Source organism: Chelmon rostratus, chromosome 22, assembly GCF_017976325.1.
Source record: "Chelmon rostratus isolate fCheRos1 chromosome 22, fCheRos1.pri, whole genome shotgun sequence".
NCBI lineage: Eukaryota > Metazoa > Chordata > Actinopteri > Chaetodontiformes > Chaetodontidae > Chelmon > Chelmon rostratus.
Window position 1 is genome coordinate 18717398 of NC_055679.1, and position 20613 is coordinate 18738010.

The 20613-nt window shown below is 45.2% G+C and overlaps 2 protein-coding genes across 5 annotated transcripts in view; both read right to left on the reverse strand.

The window, feature by feature from the left end:
* The window catches only part of cpm (carboxypeptidase M), a 36390-nt gene that overhangs the window by 10047 nt on the left and 5730 nt on the right, over positions 1-20613 (reverse strand). For 2 of the 4 annotated variants that reach the window (XR_006007923.1, XM_041964023.1), the window contains exons 1-4: positions 11617-12327; positions 9184-9358; positions 6895-7077; positions 4721-4818 (exon numbers count right to left, since the gene is read on the reverse strand). Coding sequence is in view for 3 of the 4 variants with exons in the window: in XM_041964023.1 (XP_041819957.1) it covers positions 4721-4818; positions 6895-7063 (267 nt within the window). In the remaining variant the exon portion in view is untranslated. Of the gene's footprint in view, positions 1-4720; positions 4819-6894; positions 7078-9183; positions 9359-10199; positions 10283-11616; positions 12328-20613 lie in introns of those variants that run through there. The other 2 variants (XM_041964024.1, XM_041964025.1) reach the window with 2 other exon arrangements.
* LOC121626097 (E3 ubiquitin-protein ligase TRIM17-like) lies at positions 15744-20261 on the reverse strand. The gene is made up of 5 exons (XM_041964458.1): positions 20241-20261; positions 18491-18651; positions 17478-17662; positions 15962-16616; positions 15744-15855 (listed from the first exon to the last, which is right to left on the reverse strand). The coding sequence occupies exons 1-5, from the start codon at positions 20259-20261 to the stop codon at positions 15744-15746; spliced, it is 1134 nt and encodes a 377-aa protein (XP_041820392.1).

Below are 20613 nucleotides of genomic sequence, written 5' to 3' on the forward strand. Positions count from 1 at the left end.
CTCCTGCCTTCGCTAACAAGTACCGTGTGTGTGTTTCACAGGCGGATCCATCGACAACCATTGTTGTCCAAAAACTATTAAAACACATCAGTGAGCCTCACTGTTGCTCTGGCTGACATGTTCCTTCATGACCATGAACACACACACTGTAGTTTATTCTGACTCAGTCCCACACACACACACACACCGTCCTGCTGTCACAAACACTGCCTAAAGCACCAAATGTGGATTAATCTGCCGCTGAAAATAGTCCCCAACAAAAGCTCTGTTTCCTCCTGTTTGTTTGATATAAACTCCAGTGAGCAGCTGGAGCTCAGCTCTTTGGCCTGAGAGGCAAAACCCAGGGCTTAAAGCGGGCACACGCCTCGACTGTTGGAGTGTCACTGATTACACATTCCCGTCAGGAACACACTGATTAATGGGTGGATGGGGCAGTTTTTCCTCTAACTTCAAGCCAGTTTAGATAACAAGACCAAACCGGCCCGGTGTTGTTTATGTGGTTGTGCATTAACAGACGTGAGCTAATGTTGCAGTGAGTAAAGGTGGGCCTCACTTTGATCCGGGGGCCAGTTAAAACGTCCTCAGGAACAGTAACAGATCCAGAGAGCGGCGCGAGCGTCTCTCAGCACAGGAAACTCAGCCCTCGTCGCCTCTCGCCTACACACACGCAAACACACGCGGCTCTTCTTCACAGCGCCCACACAATCGATGTCGGATGCTGGCCGAGAGGCTGCGTGCCGTTATGTCATTCGGTGAACTCGGTTGGCTTCATCGACTCCTCGTGCGAGTCAAGACTTTAAACTTCATCGCCGCATCTGCTGTGTTAGTCGCTACGCTGAGCTCCGGGGCTGCAGCTCGTGAATATTTTCATTATCAGTTAGTCTCCTGATTATTTTCACGATTCTCCAAAGCACAAAGACTCTTCATTCGCTGTCATGACGGATACAGAAAAGCAGCAGATCCACAAATTTTCGAAGCTGGAACCAATGAATGTTTGGCATTTTTGCTTAAAAAAAATTACTGAAACTATTAATAGCTGCTTGCCGCTGACTAACTGATTAATCAGCTAATTACTGCAGCTCCAGAAGCCAAGTTGTTGACATTTTTCAGCCTTTACCAACCACAGAGCCATGTGATTAGCATTAGCGGTTTCAGTTTAAGTGTTTTGTCTGCCTGATCGTGTGAACTCGCTGATTCGGTCATTTCTCCTTGATATTCATGCTTCTACGACGGGTCAGTCTGCTTTGCAGCTGAACAGTTTCCTTTTCTGTCTGATCTTAATTTATTAAAACATTTATTGCTGAAGTATGATCAGGGGCCTGCACAGGGTGTTTTATTTTGAAAATGGTGTCTGACTTCCTGTCTGGCTTGATCTGCTCTGTGCACATTGACGCATCATCCGTCAAAAATATAATCGGTGTGTATTCTGCACGTAAGAGTGGAAAGACGCTTCTCACATGGAGCCGCACCCGGTGGCGCCCGGTGGAATTGTTGAGAATAGTGTTGTGACGTTCATGAACGAACCGGTTCTTTTGAACGGCTCGTTAACATGAACGATGGGAACCGAGTCGCAGCTGGGAACCGTTCTTTTTTTTTCCAGGTTACATGGGGAGGAGTTTGACAGCTGCAGCAGATAAGACCAGGGCTCCAGGTGGATGTCGGCGTGATGGAGGAGCTGCTTGGTTAGTGAGTGAGAGGAGCGAGTGGTGTCTCTGTTTAAATGTAAATTAGTGTTGTTCAAACACAGATGAGAGACGTCTGTTTGATTGGACGTTACTGAACTCTGACAGCAAACAAACTCTCACGCACAGAAGCAGCGCTGATCATTTTCCAAGAAGGCGAGGTGCTACATTCCTAGCTCATCCAGCTCATCCAGCTCATCTGCACATCGCAGCCTCGCTCATCTGACCGCTTTCTTTCCGACGGTTTGAGTTTCTGCTGCGCGGTGGACGTTGTTTGCTTTATTTGGTTAAAGTTTTGTTGAACAAACACAGTTTCCTACCAGGGGCCACATGTGTAATGGAAGCATGCCTACAGAAACCACGCATACGCAAGTTCCTGCACAAGCAGCTTAGAAAAACAGAACATGCTGCAAGGCTGAGTGCAGAAGTAGAAGTATGTGGACACTCAAACATTACGCCCAGATGTGACATGATAGCCGTCAATCTGCTGCTATACCAAAGTCTTCCAAAGTTTATCCTCTGGAAACTATGAATGTCTATACAAAATTAAATGGTAAGTTTGGATTGTTGTCCATCATTTTACACCTTAAACATGAATCTGCATCACACCAATGAAACATGCATTTATAACTTATGTCAAGGAACTAACCACTTATAGCGAAGGCAGCGCTACCTTAGTTAGCCTCAGTCATAAACTCATTAGTTTAAGTGCAGCTAATGACATACCGATGCATTGACTGTTGGCAGACTTGTTTTGAACCTGGTCCAGGTCAAGGCTCAGGTCTTTGACATGTTCATGACAGTTTGGCCGAGCTCCAAAAGGCAAAACTAGATGCTGGGAAGATGTTTTACATTTTTATGTGCCACGAAGTTGAGTCCTCAGATGTCTCGACTCGAGTATGTGAAGTCTCACAGCGGACGAACCCAAGTGGAGTCGGGAGCATCAGCGTTTTAGTGTCTTTCAGCTCACTAGTTTTGGTTTTTGTTCTGCTGCCCAAAGTGGCCAAAAAATAAGACTTAAAGGTGAAGCTACTGGCCAGGTTTCATATGATTTACTGAGTGTGTTCCTGCTCCCAGAGGATGAACCCTTCTGACTTTAATGACTCAGTAACTTCTCCCCGAGCACCACCCTCAAACTTAGCATTTGTAGCTCCACTACTGGTTATTTGAGGCTCTAAGGAGGCCTGAATCATCAGCATGTCGGTTCTGTCCAAAACTCTTCTGCCTCCAGGGGGCCGAATCAGGAATAAGATAAAAGATCAAAAGTATAGAAGTCGGCTGTCTGATCGAGGTCACTGCTTCACCCCTGGAAAATGACAGTTTCTCCACCTTCACAGTGTAAACGAGGGCACGAAGTGTGTTTCAGCCTCACAGGAAATAAACTCATTTCACACAGGAAGATATTTTCTGGGAACCATTCACATAAACACACACGACAGACAATGATCTCTACACGACACCTTTTCAGCTTTTCTGCAGAGGCTAAGTCCTGCTGTTATAGTGTGTGTGTGTGTGTATGTGTGCGTGAGTGGACTCTGAAAACTGAAAAGGCCTTTTTCTGGAGGTTTCCTCTGAACCGACACACTCCACTGACTATGTTTGCTGACTGTGTGTGTGTGACTGTGTGTCCAGGCGTGACTCGTCTATTTAGGGACATTTCCATTGACTTTCACACACATGCAGCGTGACTGCTGCCACGGCAACCAGATGCTGGTAAGAGGCTTCTTTTACTCAGTTTTATAAAAATGAGATTACGTTCTCACATTCTTATTCTTACAGCATTTTTATCCGTCTTATTTCTTTGAAGTGTAAAAGTGTATTACATCAAAGCACATCATAAATTCGCTGTTCTCATTTGATCAGGCTCCTCACTGGCAGTTTCAGTCGCTGGTTTTCCCACAGTCAGTCTTGCTGAATGTGCTGAGTGCAGCAGTGCAGAGCTGCCATTGGTAGAAAGAGGTTTTGTCAAAGTCAGAATATTTGCCGTCGCAGTGTGAAGTGTTCGGCGGGGGATCAGTCACACGGCGGCTTACACATGACGGTAATAAAGCAGCTTCTAATGCCGTTCAGCTTGTTATCATCCGCCGTCTGAAGCGTTACAGGAAGCGACGAGTTCAGAGCTTTGAGACCAAACACCAACTGCACAAACTCACATATTAATCAAACCAAGTGAACTAACTGACTGAACGCTTATAGAGTCTGCAGCCATGCTAACGGCTCCGTGATGCTAGTTTAACGTGTTAGCATGCTAACATCTGCTAATTAGCACTTAACACAAAGCACAGTTGAGGCTGATGGAATCACCTTTTGCAGGTATTTGGCCATAAACCACAGTGTTGGTGCCACTGGTTCAACGTTAATGTGAGAACTCTCTGCAGCTGTCGCCATGACGACAATGTCAACGACAGGGAAATCAGCCACATTCATCTGGAGACAGGGTCGCTGTGAATGATTTACAGTAAATTCAGCTGCACTAACAATTTATTGATTAATAGACAACTGATTTTTAAATAGAAACCGTTCATAACGTATTGTAGCTGAGTCATAACGGCAGGTGTGGGCTGGGCCTGGATTGACTCGCCGTTCTGTCCAGACTTTGAGAAGAAGCCCTGATGAAGATGAATGTGAACACTGAAACAACGAGCAAGCGTGTCTCCTGCAAAACGACATTCATGTAGTGCTAATCGCTGTGAGCATGAGGAAGAATGAGACGGACGAACACATTCTTTGCTGTCAGTTACTGCTGCTGCTTCTGTCATGATGTGTAATATTTTAATGAGTCAGCGTACCGCCCATTTTCAACTGAGATTAACACACACACACACGCACACACACACGCACACACACACACTCACACACTCACACACACAAGCTGTCAGTCGTCTGAATACAACAGTGTGTGTGTGGAGTGTGTTTGACTCTGAATGGCTTTTGTTGATCTCTTTAGTCTCCTTTTAGCCCCACTTCCTGTCATCAGGGAGGGGTCCTGTTGTGTGTGTGTGTGTGTGTGTGTGTGTGTGTGTGTGATGTGTGTTCACCTCGTTTCCATGCATGTTAGCCACATATTTGAACTCCGGGATGCCGACGGTGTGACGGCGAGGACTGAGACCCAGAGCCAAAACCCACAACTGCTGACCTGAGAGAGAAAGAGCGTAAACAGAGTTTCACATTTATACAAGCTGCACTGAGAATCCGGTGAGCAGAATGTTGTGCCGAGATGTTTTACAGTGAATATAAACTAATACAGTGACTCTGCACAACACTGAATTAACCAGAGCTGAATAAAGTTTAGCTCTAAAGTGACTCCTGATGCTTTGAGCTGGTCTGCAAAGACTCAGTCCACTTCTCTAAGACTGAACACTGACGAGGAAACAGACCTTAAACGTCGACCAATCAATGTTTTATAGGAACAATAGGTAAGACAACTGCGTGTAAAGTGAAAGGTGTGGCGTGTTATGACGAACCCACAGAGAACGATCGGTTCTTTTAAGCTCCCGAGGGTATGGTGCGACGGCGCAGCATGACTGTTTGTTTGAAAACAACAATGGCGGCTTCTGAAGAGGCTAGCCTCGCTGCTGCTAGCATCAGATCAGTATTATTGAAAGAAGAGCAAAGAGTGGTGCTGAAGGCTTTTCTGGTGCAGCTCACATGTGATCATTGTTTAAGGTATCAATTTGTACTATTTGTACTACTGCAACTGCATTGAGCTAAAGACGCTAAAGGAACAGAGGCTAGACAGGAAGTGACGTCATGACCTCGGCTCTCTATAGTGGAGCGTTTAGTAGCAAAGAGCCAAATATTTCCCTCAGGACTTCAGGTTTTCTCCAATGAGGTGAGCCGTGGCTCTGCATAGTAAAAAATAATCACAAAGATCATGCTAGGAGGCCACATATTTGCGCACAGTGGTGACCTAAATGCTAACTTAAACATGCTAACGCCCCCACAGTAACAATGCTAACACACTGATGTTTAGCATGTATAACATAAACCAAGTTCAGCACAGTTAAGCATCTTAGCATCCTAACAATTACTAATTAGCCACTAATTGGTGTCACTAGCTACAATAAAAGTGATTCTTAACCTTTTTCCCAAGATAGAGCTCTTCTTTCCTATCCATATAGCCAGAGACGTCATATATCTTCGCTGGTTTTGAACACAAAAAGTGTAAAAGTCATATTTTCACATGAAATAATAGAAAGTAACACCAAAATAGAGAATTATAGCCAATTTATGGAAGCTTAGCTCTGTAACGGACCTCAAACTGGAGCTAATATTTACCCAGAAAAGTCCATCTGAGTGACCCATCAGTGAAAAGGGAACAACGTGATGTTCAATTTTTAACTGTCAGTCATGTTTCAACAACCTTCTCACAGCGCTAAACCACTGAAGCACCGAGCAAAGTGTGCACTTGACTTCTTGTGTTGAAACTCAACCACATGCATTGGGAAGCTAAATGTAGCAATGCTAATTTTGCATCTTAGTAAATCAGTCCTCAGTCTTGTACCCGACACATTCCAGGCGCCATGAATGACTTCAGCAAACAGCTGAGAGTGCATGTGGTCCTGGACGGGAGAGTCTGCAAACTCTGCCAACGTCTTTGGCTTTTTCAGCCTCGAATCGGATGATTTAAAAGCATCTTCTGGTTTTTACTGCAGGAGTTTCTATTTACACTGAACTCTGCTGCTGAGTTAAAGTTTCCATGTAAACACGACTACTGTAACTCCACTGAAGGCCAGCGCTGTTAGTGAATGAAACTGTACAAGCTTCATTAAGTCACACACACACACACACACACACACACACACACACACACACACACACACACACACTGGTTGGACGCAGGCCAGCTGGCGTCCCAGATTAGCGCAGATTAGCACTGTGTGTGTGTGTGCACGCGCGTGTGTGTAAGTGATTAGCCAGATCAAGCCGTCCCAGATTAAATTAACCACCGTTTACAGTCCCGTCATATGATCACACAAACACCAACAGGCAACCACGGCTCAGTCAGTCTCATTGCCATATGCCCGTTGCCATAGTGACTGACAACCAATACTTTACCTGTCAACCTAATGTAAAATTCAAATTTATTGATTTACACAAAGGATGAATGAATGAATGATTGAATGAATGAATGTGTTTCTGCAGTTTCATATCGTGACAAACTATTTTGAAATCCACAGACAGACAGACAGACAGACAGGTGTGTCGTTACCTGTGACAGACTGGCCAATGCTGTACAGGTGCGTGATCTCCGGGTTGGAGGCGTTGATCTGGAGGAGGTACTGCTCCATCTCACGGTTGTTGTGGTAACGAAACTCCAACGTGGAGGCGGGGCTGAGGATGAGGAAGGGGAGGAAGAGGAGGAGGAGGAGTGATGACATCACTGCAGCGTGACCTGCAAGAGGAGGAAACAGAGACGACAACTTTCAAACAGCGAGAACGGCAGGTGCGACTCCGGATGTTCTTCAGGTTAATGTGGGGAGAGGTCTAGCACGGCATGATGGGAAATGTGCACCGTTGCCGTCTCCAGACAGCAGCACCCTGCAAAATGCACATAAATATATTTATTCAGTGCCTTTAAGTTTGGCATCAACCTCGAGTTTACGTGCTCATTGTCTCAAAAACAGACCTGAAGCGTAACTATATGTTTCAGGTCGCAGTTTCAGCCTGTGAGACAGCTGAGACACGAGCCTGCAAAGAACCAAAACAAACAGAACCTGCATCTACTGCTCCATGACTGCATGTCGAAAGCCCAGGAATAACTAAAGACGAGTCAGTTTGTGATCAGATCATCTGTTTTTATGCTGACAACACACACCTGTACCTACCAGTCGAGCTCACTGGTTCGCTGCTTTGATTTCTACTTAATAACAAACCTTCTCTGGCTGAATCCAGAATCTCTTATAATCAGCTCTCAACATACAGACGACAAAACATTCCATGAGAAATATGCTGCAAATCAGGTTAAACATTTCATAAGTGAACACACACCTGTTTGTGAAATGTAAAAATGCTTCCTGGCTGAGCTCATAATTGTGAGGATTTACTGCTTTTCTCTCTCTTGTGTGGTAACAAACTGGACCTCGTGGTATTCGGGTTGTTGGGTGGACAGAACAAGACATCTGAAAACGTCACCTTGGGCTTTGAGACATTCAGGAAGTGGAGGATGACTTTGACACTGAACCTGCGAGCAGACAGAAGCCGATGAACTGAGGCTGCTCTGTCTGAGAACGCAGCCTCCTGGTTGGCTGAGCTGCTGCCTGCTTCTGTCAACTTTTCCAGGAAGGAATTTAAACCCATGTACCAATATATAATTAGTGTTGACTGCAGCAGCTTTTGGTGTGTGTCCATCCCTTCACGAGTGCTGTCAATCTCAAGCAATTAGATGAGTTAACAAACAGGTTACTGTCACTGCAGCTTCAATCTGTCATCACCTTGTTTCCATAAACTCGCTTATCTTAGTTTTCTTTTGGCTACTTAATGTCTTGTAGGTTTAGTTGAGCTGAATTTAGTTAAACTTTAGTTTAACCTTCAACATCAAAGTTCATTCTTGACCTTGGACACAGGCAGTTTGGACAAGAAGCTGTTAACTCAAGGTCCACTTACAGCAACCATGATGAGTAAAAAAGAATCAATCATTAACAATCAAACTGAGTTCACAGACGACAGTTTCCTGAAGAGTTCCTGAGTCCAGGTATTAATCTTTTTATCCAATCCCTCGCTCCATCCTCACTGTGAACCACTGAGCCTTTCAATCATGACACTATCACCTGTTACCAATCAACCTGTTTACCTGTGGAATGATCCAAACAGGTGTTTTTGGAGCGTCCCACATCTTTCCCAGTCTTTAGTTGCTCCTGTCACAACTTGTTTGAAACGTGTTGCTGCATCAGATTCAGAATCATCAGATATTTACAAAAATCACTGAAGCTGATGAGGTCAGAGAGTAAATATATTGACTTTGTGCTGTTTTCAGGTGAGTTTATATCAAAAAGGATGAATAAGTTGTCACACTCTGTTTGGCATCCAAACCTTTCTGGAATGAGGGTTTGAACTTTTTGCAGAGCTGCTGACGGCATCTTGTTGTCCTTGGACTTTAACTTGAACTCTGTGTACAGTTCGTCTCTGTTCAGTCTCTTTACAGTGATAAGAGAAAAGCGCTTTAAACAGCAGTTAATATAAAGCAATGAACAATATAATAACAAATGTAGGCTGGTGGTAACTGAACCCGACACATCACAGGAACGTTGACTGCACAGAAACAGTACAGGAAGGCAGTCCTGCTGCAGGAGGCTCGCTTCACGCCTGCACTGAGCAGGAACATTACAGAACTCTGATAGAACCATAAGATCACAGGTGCTCATTAAAGACACGCTGTAGGAACACAGCGGTCATTACAGCGCTGTCTATCAGCACATGACAGCAGAGGAACATAAGAGGAGCCTACGGGCACCTTCCTGCGGCAGCCTGTGGATCGATCCCGGGCCGCCTGAGGTCTCACCTGTCCGCCGCCGCTCGGTCCCTGTGTCCCCGCTGAGGAGCGACGAGCCTGCTGCTCCCTCGGAGGTGAGACAGTTTCGGGGCAGTCTGGATCCGTCTGTCGCGTCTTTCTGTGAAGTCCGTGAATGTTACTTATTCGCCAGCGGGTCTCCCGGTCTCCCCCGGCAGGGGCGGAGCTTAGAGAGAGAGAGAGAGAGAGAGAGAGAGAGAGAGAGAGAGAGAGAGAGAGAGAGTGTGATCAACAGGTTAATGATTGGAACACACTGATGATTCATTCAGTTTGACCTCATTCACAGGATAAAGTGTCATGTGTTAATGTTAATTTCATGTATTTGCATTTGAAGTTAATGTGATTGTGGAACATTGTTTTGCGAACAGATTATATCTTATTGTATCAGATTATATCTTGGAGCGGAAGTTTAAAACAAGATGGAAGCGACTTTAAGTATAATTTTGAGGGCACTTCAGTGAAGGCCTGCATGATGTGCACACTCACTCTGCAGAGTCCAAAAGGTGCTGAAGGTGATACTTTTTCGTATTTGTATACATCTACTATCACTAATCTTAAACAGAGTCAGGTTCCACATGATCTTAACCCCCCAGCACCTGAACATAAACATTTAGGGTTTTATGCCTTTAGATGTTCCACTTCGCAGGTCTAGATCTTCTGCTGGTAGCACCACAATGATCCAATCTTTGACAGACAGGGGCTCTTTATTCCTGCTTTCATAAGACTTAAACCTGGACTAAAGAGTCTGTGGTTGAGTAAAGAGGTCTCACTCTGACAGCAGTGTCATTCATCAAGGTTTTATGGTGATTTGGCTCCCTCTGCTGGCTGCAGTGCTACTGTGCCGTTTATTTCCTCATCTGTGGAAGGTTTCCAAATATTACTGCTACCGTTTATCACAGGGGGATGTCTGTCATGACAGGTCCATGATTAAATACACATAACATGCACAGTTTTTCATACCTAGAGCTGATATTCAAGTGTTAGAGGAGCACAGGAGACAAACTAACCACATAAATACTGTATGTACTCATGAAGAGGTTGTAGGAGTCTTTTAGGAGCTTGTAGGCATCCTGAAGGGGTTGCATGGGTCATTAAAGAGGGTGTACAGGTCCTTGAGGAAACTGCAGCGGTCACTGGGGTCATTGAAGGGGTTGTACGTGTCTTTGAGACGTCTGTAGGACCAGCTGAACGGGTTGTAGAATAGTTTTGTAGTCCTTTAGGAGGCTGTAGTGATCACTGAAGGGGTAATAGTGGTCTTTATTGACATTGTAGGGGTCAATAAAGAGACTGAAGGGGTCCTAGCAGAGGATGTAGCGATCCTTGATGAGGCTCTAAGGGTCTTTGAAATGGTTGTAGGGGTCCCGGAGGAGATTGTGGGATCACTGAAGATTGTCAGGTATTTGTGGAGGATGCAATAGCTATTAAGGAGACGAGTCCCTGAAAAGATGGTAGGGTTCCTTGAGATTACACAGGTCCTTGACAAGCCCTTAAGGAACCTTGGAAAGGTTTATATTCCCTTGAAAAGATTGTAAACATCCTTGAACAGATTCTAACAGTCCTTGAGGAGGTTGCGAGGTCATGGGTGCTTGAGGCAGTTCCAGATTTCTTTTAGCAGGACCTAGTTCCAGCTAGGCGTCCTTTAAGAGGCTGTAGATTGTGGAGGATTAACCTTCAGTGGTAGAAGGTTCTAGAAACGCTCAGAAAACAAAAACTTCAACTCATAAATCCTCAGAAAAATATTTTGAACGGGTTGTAGCTTGTTCACGGTCACAGTTTGATGTCTGTTGGTGCAAATCTTGTACCATCGTCTGTTAGTATGAAACTGCGGAACATTAACATTCTGTATACGAACTGCAGGAACCGTTCCCGCCCTGCGTTATTGAAAACATGTTCGGACACAAGAAGAACGAGCTGAGCTGTTCAGGCTAAGTGTCTTTTTGTGGTTCTTTCACTTGAATCAAAGTTGTAATTAATATTCTGGCATTTCCTCCGCTCGGTGTCAGGTGTAGTTTTCTGCTTTTTCAGCTTATGCTCGCAGTAAAGTGAACCGACAGAACCCAAAGTGTTTTTAATCCTCCGTCTTGCACGCTGAGGTAATAATGTGGGAGTAATTGTGGCTCGGGGGGGTGCCCGGCTGATTGACAGCTCATTTAAACAGACACAATGAGGGGGATGAGAGGCGAGGTTCAGAAACAGGGAGATAATGAAGCTGGAGGGATGAGCGACAGGTACAACATCGCTGATACACTCCTCTGTCTTTGTGTAATTGAAACTTCATTTAGTGAAACGCGGTGATGCTGATTCACCCACTTTCTCTGAAACCAAAGACTAAAGAAAAAAGCTTTAATTTACCAGAGTCTCTTCAAACTTGAGATCATTGATCAGACAGACACAGATACAAGTGGAATATATGGAGAGGAGTACCTGTCACAGGGTCCAGTGGTCCTTGAGGAGGTTTCAGGAAAGGTTGTGGAGGGCACTGAAGAGGTTTTATGGGATTGCAGGTCTTGTAACAGCCTTGAGGAGGTTGTACAATTATTCATCTTCTCTGCACCATGAATGTTTGTGCAAAATGTCAAGGGAATCCGTCCAATCCTTTTCACTCAAAGCCTCGCCTAAGAGAGACGTGACAGGAACCGTCAGGGGGTCACCAAAGTCAGTAGGATTCATCCTCTGGGGACCATGAATGTAGTACAGTCAAGCCCTGAAAGAAGAGTTGGGAAAACCGGATTACTTAAAAGAACCAGTAAATTAAATAGTGCTGGCCCCTGCGTCCGTCAGCCTGGCGGCCACATGTCCTGGAGGTCGGCCAATCAGCACTGGACCTGGCACCCGTCAGTCTCCACACAGATCCTCACAAAGAAAAAAAGAGCTCTCACTCTCCACCACAAACAGGTCAGTTACACAACAGCTCAAAACACACTGCAGATGTGGGTGCAGCTGTAACAGCGGTAAACACGGAGAACGCCACAGCAGCGCCGCACAGCACCTTGACGACGGACGTTCACTGATGTGGTAATTTCATCAACAGGGGTGGTGAGGCTTCATTCTTCAGATTGCTCTCTGCAAAGCCACACCAAAATAACAGCCTGTTATTTTATCACCGATGCGTGTCTGTGTTGGCTGCGACGAAGCAGCTGCACAGTTCAAACGCTTTTTATCTGCCTGCCAAACCTTGTGAAACAGGTAGAGGTGTGTATTCCTGTTTCAATACGAGGAAGCGAAGCAGGAACGGAGTAAACAAACATACACAAATAATGAAACGATGACAAACAAACAGAGTTTCTGTTTCTACGCTGACACCAAACCGCGAGAACGATCCACTGCAAGTAAAAGTTCATAAAAACCCCAGTCAAGTAAAAGCATGTAAGTATTATTAAAGTACACAAAGTAAAAGTGTTGGTGTGGCAGTAAATTGTTCCTGTCAGTGTTTTTCTATCATCTCTGATGTTTGTGGATTAATATTCCTGCTGCTTTAATGTGGATGCTGCATTTTACTGCTGTAGATGTTTCAGGTTGAGCTCATTTGAACTACTTTACATACTGTTGGCTGGTTTAATCTACAGCGATGCATCATATTCTAGAAGATCATCATGTGTTTGTCGTGTCCTCTCTTCTCTTGGCTGAGCTGGATTTTTAAATTGTTTGTTTCTTAAGTAGCAATTTTGCATATACTTAGTTTTCACCTAGGGATGTGGCGGAGTACATGTGAAAGTATTTATAGGCTTAAACAGATCCAAGAACAGTTAAAAAGCCTCTTGAAGGTATGTTGGCTCAGAGCTGGTTAGACTGTAGCTTTGGGTTTGCGGTTGGAGGCTTGTTTGATTTGTTTCTTGCTAAACAGGAAGTGCGTCCAGTTGGTTCAATCACATTTTATTAAATCTCAATTCAGGTTCGAATTTATTGAATCTGAATTCTTTCAAAACATTTATTGAATCAGTTTGGATTCAGTTTCTCAACATCTGCAACAAAAGTGAAAAACAAACTTAAAGATTAGTAGAAAGACAGAGAAACAGGAAGAGAGAGAGAGACAACCAGAGAGACAGACAGACAGACAACCAGAGAGAGACAGACAGCCAGAGAGACAGACAGACAGACAACCAGAGAGAGAGAGAGACAACCAGAGAGAGAGACAGACAGCCAGAGAGACAGACAGCCAGAGAGAGAGACAGACGACCAGAGAGACAACCAGAGAGAGACAGACAGCCAGAGAGAGAGACAGACAGACGACCAGAGAGAGAGACAGACAGAGAGACAGACAGACAACCAGAGAGAGACAGACAGACAACCAGAGAGAGAGAGACAGACAGCCAGAGACAGACAGACGACCAGAGAGAGAGACAGCCAGAGAGAGAGACAGAGAGAGAGACAGACAGACAACCAGAGACAGACAGAGAGAGAGACAACCAGAGAGAGAGAGACAGACGACCAGAGACAACCAGAGAGAGAGACAGACAGACCACCAGAGAGACAGACAGATGACCAGAGAGACAGACAGACAGACAACCGAGAGAGAGTGAGACAGACGACCAGAGAGACAGACAGACAACCAGAGAGAGAGAGAGACAGTCAGAGAGAGAGACAGACAGCCAGAGAGACAACCAGAGAGAGAGCCAGAGAGCCAGAGAGAGAGACAGACAGAGAAACAGGCAAAGAGAGAGAGAGAGAGACAGACAGCCAGAGAGAGAGAGACAGACAGACAATCAGAGACAGACAAACAGAAGACCAGAGAGAGAGACAGCCAGAGAGACAGACAGACGACCAGAGAGAGGTACAGCCAGCCAGAGGTAGACAGCCAGAGAAACAGGCAGAGAGAGACAGAAAACCAGAGAGAGAGACAGCCAGTCAGAGGTAGACAGACAGAGAAATAGACACAGAGAAATAGACACACAGAGAGAGACACCCAGAGAGACAGACACAGAGAGAGAGACAGACAGACAACCAGAGAGAGAGACAGACAACCAGAGAGAGATGCAGCCAACCAGACTGCCAGAGAGACAACCAGAGACATATACATTCATATAGACAGACAGAGAGACAGACAGAGAGACAGGGAGACAGCCAGACCTCCACAGAATGTTAATCTGTTTGAGATAAGACTCTCTAAGTCTTGGAGCTTCGGAGGAAATCTGAAATCCAGACCATCATATTTCCATAATCTGCCTCATATCTTAACAAACCAGCCCCGACACACTCATCTCCGCTCCCATCATGCACCTGGCCTCTGACACATTACCATAAACCGTCCAGCCTGCACAGACGTTCAGCCGTCGTGTTGGAAGGATGCAGAGTGCAGCTGCTGTCGCACTGATATGTTTCTTGAACTGAAGCGGTTGAGAATCTCATTGGAAAAGTTTGAAAAAAGCTAGAAACTGTAACCCATCATCAGCTCACAACCACTGAAGCATCTGCTAACCCCTCCCCCAAACAGTGACTGTCCAATCGTAGCTTAGCAGCTGAGCACTGAAGGTCAAAACTGCAGCATCACTTGTAGCATAAACAGCTGACAGCTCAACTCTTCTGTATGACAGCAGCCACAGCTGGATGACTATAGTTCTGTGAACATCAGCCAACAGACCAGGAACATTTTAAGGCCTTTAAACCTCACCCGCTCATCATGTCGTGTCCTTTGGGTCCACATCTTGTATCGGTGCGCTGCTCAGTGCCTCCCAGTGATTTAGGCCTCCTGCCTAATGCATTCTGCTTCTTCCCGTGAGCCATCAATTGTCTTCCCTCTGCAGCCCAGCGCCTCCTCAGCACTATTCTGTGGCTGACCGGCACCATCCAGCATCTTCCCAGGACGGGATTATATATTGTCACAGTTCAGCGGTTCACCAGCAAGTTCTCTGTTTGCATCCCCGCTGGCCACCCTTCACCCTCGAGACTTTTAGAAACCCGAGAAACTGGTTAGACCGAATAAAAATGAGAAATAGATGTGTCAGAATAGATTCCACCTTAAAGGGAAACTCCAGTATTTTTCATTCGTGCTACCGTCAGGCTCAGATTGTTATCAGAGTTTCACATCACTATGGAAAGAAACCTGCAGAGGAAGTCTCTCTTTCTCAAGGGAAGTCTTGTTCTGAAGTCTTGAGAGAGTTGACTTCTTTCTTATTTGCTTGAAAAAAACAGCCAAATATTCATGACATTAAAAACTACAGTTTTTGTACTCCAACACAACAAACTCTTCCCAGCAGAAAATGCCATGGGGGGGTCACTGGAATAACAGAGCTGCAGTTGGCCATATGTGATTTCTTTAAAAACTGGATGAGAGGAGGTTCAGGTAAAGTTTGTTTGAAAAGTCTGCATAAAAGCATAAATTCTGTTTTGTATATCTGTTCACTCAAAACACTCAGAGCAACCACCTATCAACATGTAGCAATCAATTACTGACACCCTAGTGACCCCTGACAACACCCTAGCAACATCTATGATAAATATAGCAGAGACTATCTACCAAAACCCAATGACACTACTACAACCGCCGAACAATGAGCGCCTTGCAGCTCCAGGTAGGAAACACAGGTTTTTTTTTTGATTGACAGGGGAGATGATCAGAGGGGGTGTAGCTTCATCGTGAAGGAGCACAGAAGGTCAAAGTAAAGAAGAGCTGCAGCATCTACGTCATAAAAGGAGACCAGACCCTCCTCATGATCCACAAACACTCTCAGGATGATAATCCACAGAGAGAGGGACAGGAGGGTTTCATTCCCCCCTTCCTGTTGACTGACTCTTTGGCCAAAACTCCATCCGGTCTTTCCTTGAACATCACCTGGACAAGAGAAACCCTGCTTTCCCAAGGCTCAAACCGTTTTGAGTTGTCTGGGAGTTTGTTCCATCCATCACCACAGTGGACTCTGTATCTGTCAGCTGATCCACAGCTCTGACCACAGCTGTCCTCGTCAGTCCTCCACATAACACTGGACGAACGCTGACGTCTATCCGGTCTCTGGTGAGTGGAGCGGGGTTCAGGGTCGGGACGCTCTGGAGGAAGTGGAGGTGGTCTTTTGAGCGTGAGAGCTGCTCCACCTCAGCCCGTCTCCTCACCAGCTCAGAGATTTCCTGATCCAGCTGGATGAAACTTTTAGCCTGTTTTTCTGTTGTTTTCTGCGTCTCTTCAATCATCCCAATGAGCTCCGCCTGGGCTCTTTCCAAAGCGTTGAAGATCTGAACGCCAACTGCCACCGCTCTGTCTGCAGCCTCCCTGCTGAACTTCAGAGAGCGTTTGATCTGAGTTTTCAGTCGTCTCTCCAGCATCTCCTGCTGAATTCTGGCCTCTGTTTTCCTCAGGTCGGTCTTCTTTACTTCATATTCCTCCTTCAGAGGAACAATGTAGTGAAATCTGTGATTGGAGTCAGCGCAGGACCGACATTTGGACTTCTGTTCATCGTTGCAGTAGAGCTCCAGAGGTCGGCCATGCTTGTTCTCTACAGCAGCAAACAGCTGATCAGTTCTCAGGCTGGACACGGTTTGATGAAGGTTAGATGCACAGTTAATTTAAACACAAGATACTTGTGCTCAAAAAGAGGATTCATTCTCAGTGAAGAACCTTGGAGCTCTAATCTGCCTCTATACATGCCAAAGAGCAGTGATTCCTAACACGTCTCTGGGGGTCATCAGGTGGAAACCTCCCTTCAACAGTGTTTTGCCTACTTAGTCCCACTACACCTCCAGGAGGCTAGGCGGTGAACTCCGGCGTCCCAGAGTCACCCCCCCTAGTGCCAGTTCACACTGCTCCTACACAATCCAAAAAGGACTGCCACGTTCAACTGACCCAGGCCTGTTTAGAAGATGCTCCAGGTAGTTGCCAGTACCGATGCTACCATTTAGCTAATGCTAATGCTAACCGCTAAGAAGAACAGAAGAAGACAATACAGCTAGATTCACCTATACTGTTAATGTTAACTGCTAGATGCCAATGCTAACTGCTAAGATACTATCATACTACCACCGCTTTAGCTATTGTTAGCTGCTACAATGCTACCACAGGCCTAGATGCCACATGTAACTGCCAAGTGCCGCACTACCTAGAACAGAAAAACAAGCCAACTCTGTACCTTACAACACAAACTCACCTGAACAGGCCACGTGGTCCCAAAGAGAGACTCTAGCTGGCCACACCCCCACCTTATCTACATTTCCTCTTCCTATTGGGAGAGAGAAGATGGGGCGGGGAAAGCAGAGCAGAGGAGAGGTGTCTAGATGATCAGACATGCTGGGGCTGATGCTAGCACCAGGCAGGATTTCAGGGCTGTCGGTTTAGCTCCAGCAGGAACATCGTCAGAAACCAATGGCAACGTTAATGACTTTCCTTCCAGCTGACTGTCTGAACTGAACAGACATCTCAGAAATTAAAGCATTGACCCCAAGCTTATATTTTCTATCAACGCGCTCTTCACACTTTGGACACAGGCACTGGGAACAGGTTTTGCAGAAATTGTGTCCACACGGTAACGTGACTGGATCAGTGACACTGAGTCCAGTTCATGACACCACTCTGCATCAAACTGAAGCCAGAAAAAACAGAGTCACACTTTACAGCGACTGTGTGATTTTTCCAGAAACCTATTGGACAGTGGTATAATCAGTGGTGGAAAGTAGCTAAGTACATTTACTCTTTAGGGTACTTAAAGATAGGTACATTTTCTGCCACTTTCTACTTCTAACAGTTCAGAGGCAAATGTTGCTCCTTTTACTCCACCACAATTATTTAATAACTTCACTTATCATCTACTTTGCAGATTCAATTTGAAAACATAAATTATATTATAGATTAAGATAAACCTTTATTGATCCCAGAGGAGAAACTGAAAAACTACTGAGCAGATAAACTACTGAAAGTCATGAAGTGATGAACATTAATGCATCAATAACTCTAATCCAACAATATCCATTATTCTGAAATATGACATTATACATAATTAATAGTACATTTTGATGCTTTACCTAAGTACTTTTTCCACCTCTGGTTATAATCACCAGTGTATTCACCACATAGAGCATTTAACGTGATGTGTTTTTCATGTTATTGACAGGCGTCATTATTCTGAGACGTAGCTGTTAAAACCTGTCGTGCACAGAGATCAGCAGCTGTCGTCTCTTACAGTCCTGAATGCTTCTACAGTGAAAACAATAAAGCATCTACACTTCTCAAACCTGTAACGCAACATAATGCACTTCTTCTCTGTACAAACTAAACAAAAGTTTAATAATAATGTATGTTTTTGATGCCTTTCAAATGGACATTGGTGAGTGTTTTTTTCCTCCTAATATACCAATAAAACACAGTAACTGTGCTGACCTGTGTGTGCTACAGACTGTGCTGTGCTGGTGGTGATGAAAGAAGTTTAACTGATCCGAGAGCAGCTCTGCTGTCAGTCTGAGCTTCTGACTCCTCTGAACAGTCAGGCTGAAAAACAGGTTGCTGCCAAACTCACCTCTCAGACGTTTCACCTGCGAAGCCTAAAAAAAGAAGATCAAACTGCTCACAGTCACTCCTGCTCAGTCTGAGCAGTGACGGACGTCAGTTCAAAATGTTTCACAGCTTTGAAGAGCGGATTCGATAACTCATTCATTCATTCATTCATTCACAGACGGAGCCGGAGTGTGTGATCAGTGATCAACACCTCAGCGAAACCGTTCAGGTGTGTTTCTATTCTATTCTAGCACCTTCATTTAACCCTTTGTAGCATTAAGCAGCATTTGATACATGGTTTATAACACCTGTGAGTCCTCAATAAGAGGAGGCAGGTGTTGAAATGAATGTGATAATACAGAAAAACTCAGCGGTGATAATATAAAATGTGCCTTCACGGGAGAAGCTGGAATTATTGACGATTACTGTGCATTAAATCTCCTACTGTGCAAAATTCACTCACACGCACAATTTTGCCAATCAGCAAATATTAGCATTATGCCTGCTTAACATCATCATATTAGCATTGTAATTGTGAGCGTGTTAGCATGTTTATATTAGCACATGCTAGCTCACAGCCTCACAGAGATGCTAGCACGGCTGCGACTCTTCATTTTAAGTGTCTACAAAGCTGCACCTCTGCAGACGTGAACCGTGCAGCGAGCTAACGCGAGTCATTCCCCCTCACATGCAGCTGCCATGCAGCCTGTCAGACGCGTCGACGGCCCTCTGCATCGTCAGCAGGCTTTCCGCTGCAGCTCTTCACATTAATGCTGCATGAAGCTGAAGTCTGTTTAAGCAGATTCTCTCGGCTCTGATGGCGAGTGGCGTTTTTGCAGCCGCCAGCAGCTTCAGTCTGTCGTCTCTGCTCGCGTCTCCGTCTGCTGCTCACTGTGCTGTTTGCTTTGCACTGAACAGTCCAGCCTGAGCGACATCTGGGTGAACTTCTTTTTTTACATCTTTTTTTGGTGCTCTCAGTCGTCAGTTTTAATGATCTCCGCCACAAACTGCAAAAATGAAGTTTGCTTTGGAGAGAGATGCCAGGACTGATGTGTTTTTGTGAACCCTTCAACGTGCCGTGCAGCTGAACACCATCACGCCTCGAACGAAGGAAGATTCATGAAGGTTCATACTCCAGCACGGTCCCCAGAGGATGAACCCTGATTTTAATGACTCCACCTTTCCTCTAGCACCACCCTCAGGACAAACCTTTCATTTTTAGCTCCACTGCTGCTGATATTTGATCCAGTTAATATATTGCTGGTTCCCCCTGAAACTCTTTCTTGGGGCCACAGGCAGGACTTCATTTTCATGTGCCCAATCATCTGTAGCATAAACCTGCTTTAACGATGAGCTGCATCTAAACATACAGCAGATATGAGGCAGCATGTGAATAAGCAGCCAAGCTGATGTAGCAGTCAGGCCTCTTGTCTTGTGTTATGTGACGGATGAAGCATGTTTGGCTGCAGCCAGAATAAGTTTGGTCTCCCGCAGCTTTGACTGTAACAAAGCACCGGAGAAATAACTGATCCAACTGCTGGTTGGGAAGCAAAACCATCAGGATTTCTTCTGAAGCCACGTGAGTCATGAAACAACCGAGCTAAACGCACCAGAATCATATCAACAAACCACTCACCCACAGCAGAGTCACGGTCATGGTCACAGACGTCAAAACTGGAGGTCAGTCTAATATTTAAAACACAAAGAACATATATATATATATATATATATATATTTTACCAACAATACTGACTTTTAAAAGAGTCTGAGCAGAGCTTCTCACAGTCCGACCCACCACAGTGATACCGCTCAACTGGCTTTTCTGACAGCACACACTTTGACTTGCCATGGCAGGAAAAGCTCAGGTGTTCGTCATTTTCTTAGTCACACCTGTGAAATGTCCTCAGTGGAAAGCTCCCAGTCTGCCAGGGCACCACCAGAGGGCAGTCATGCTACATGCAGACCAGTTCCAGCGAGAACTGATCAGACCTTATAAACAAGAGCAGAAC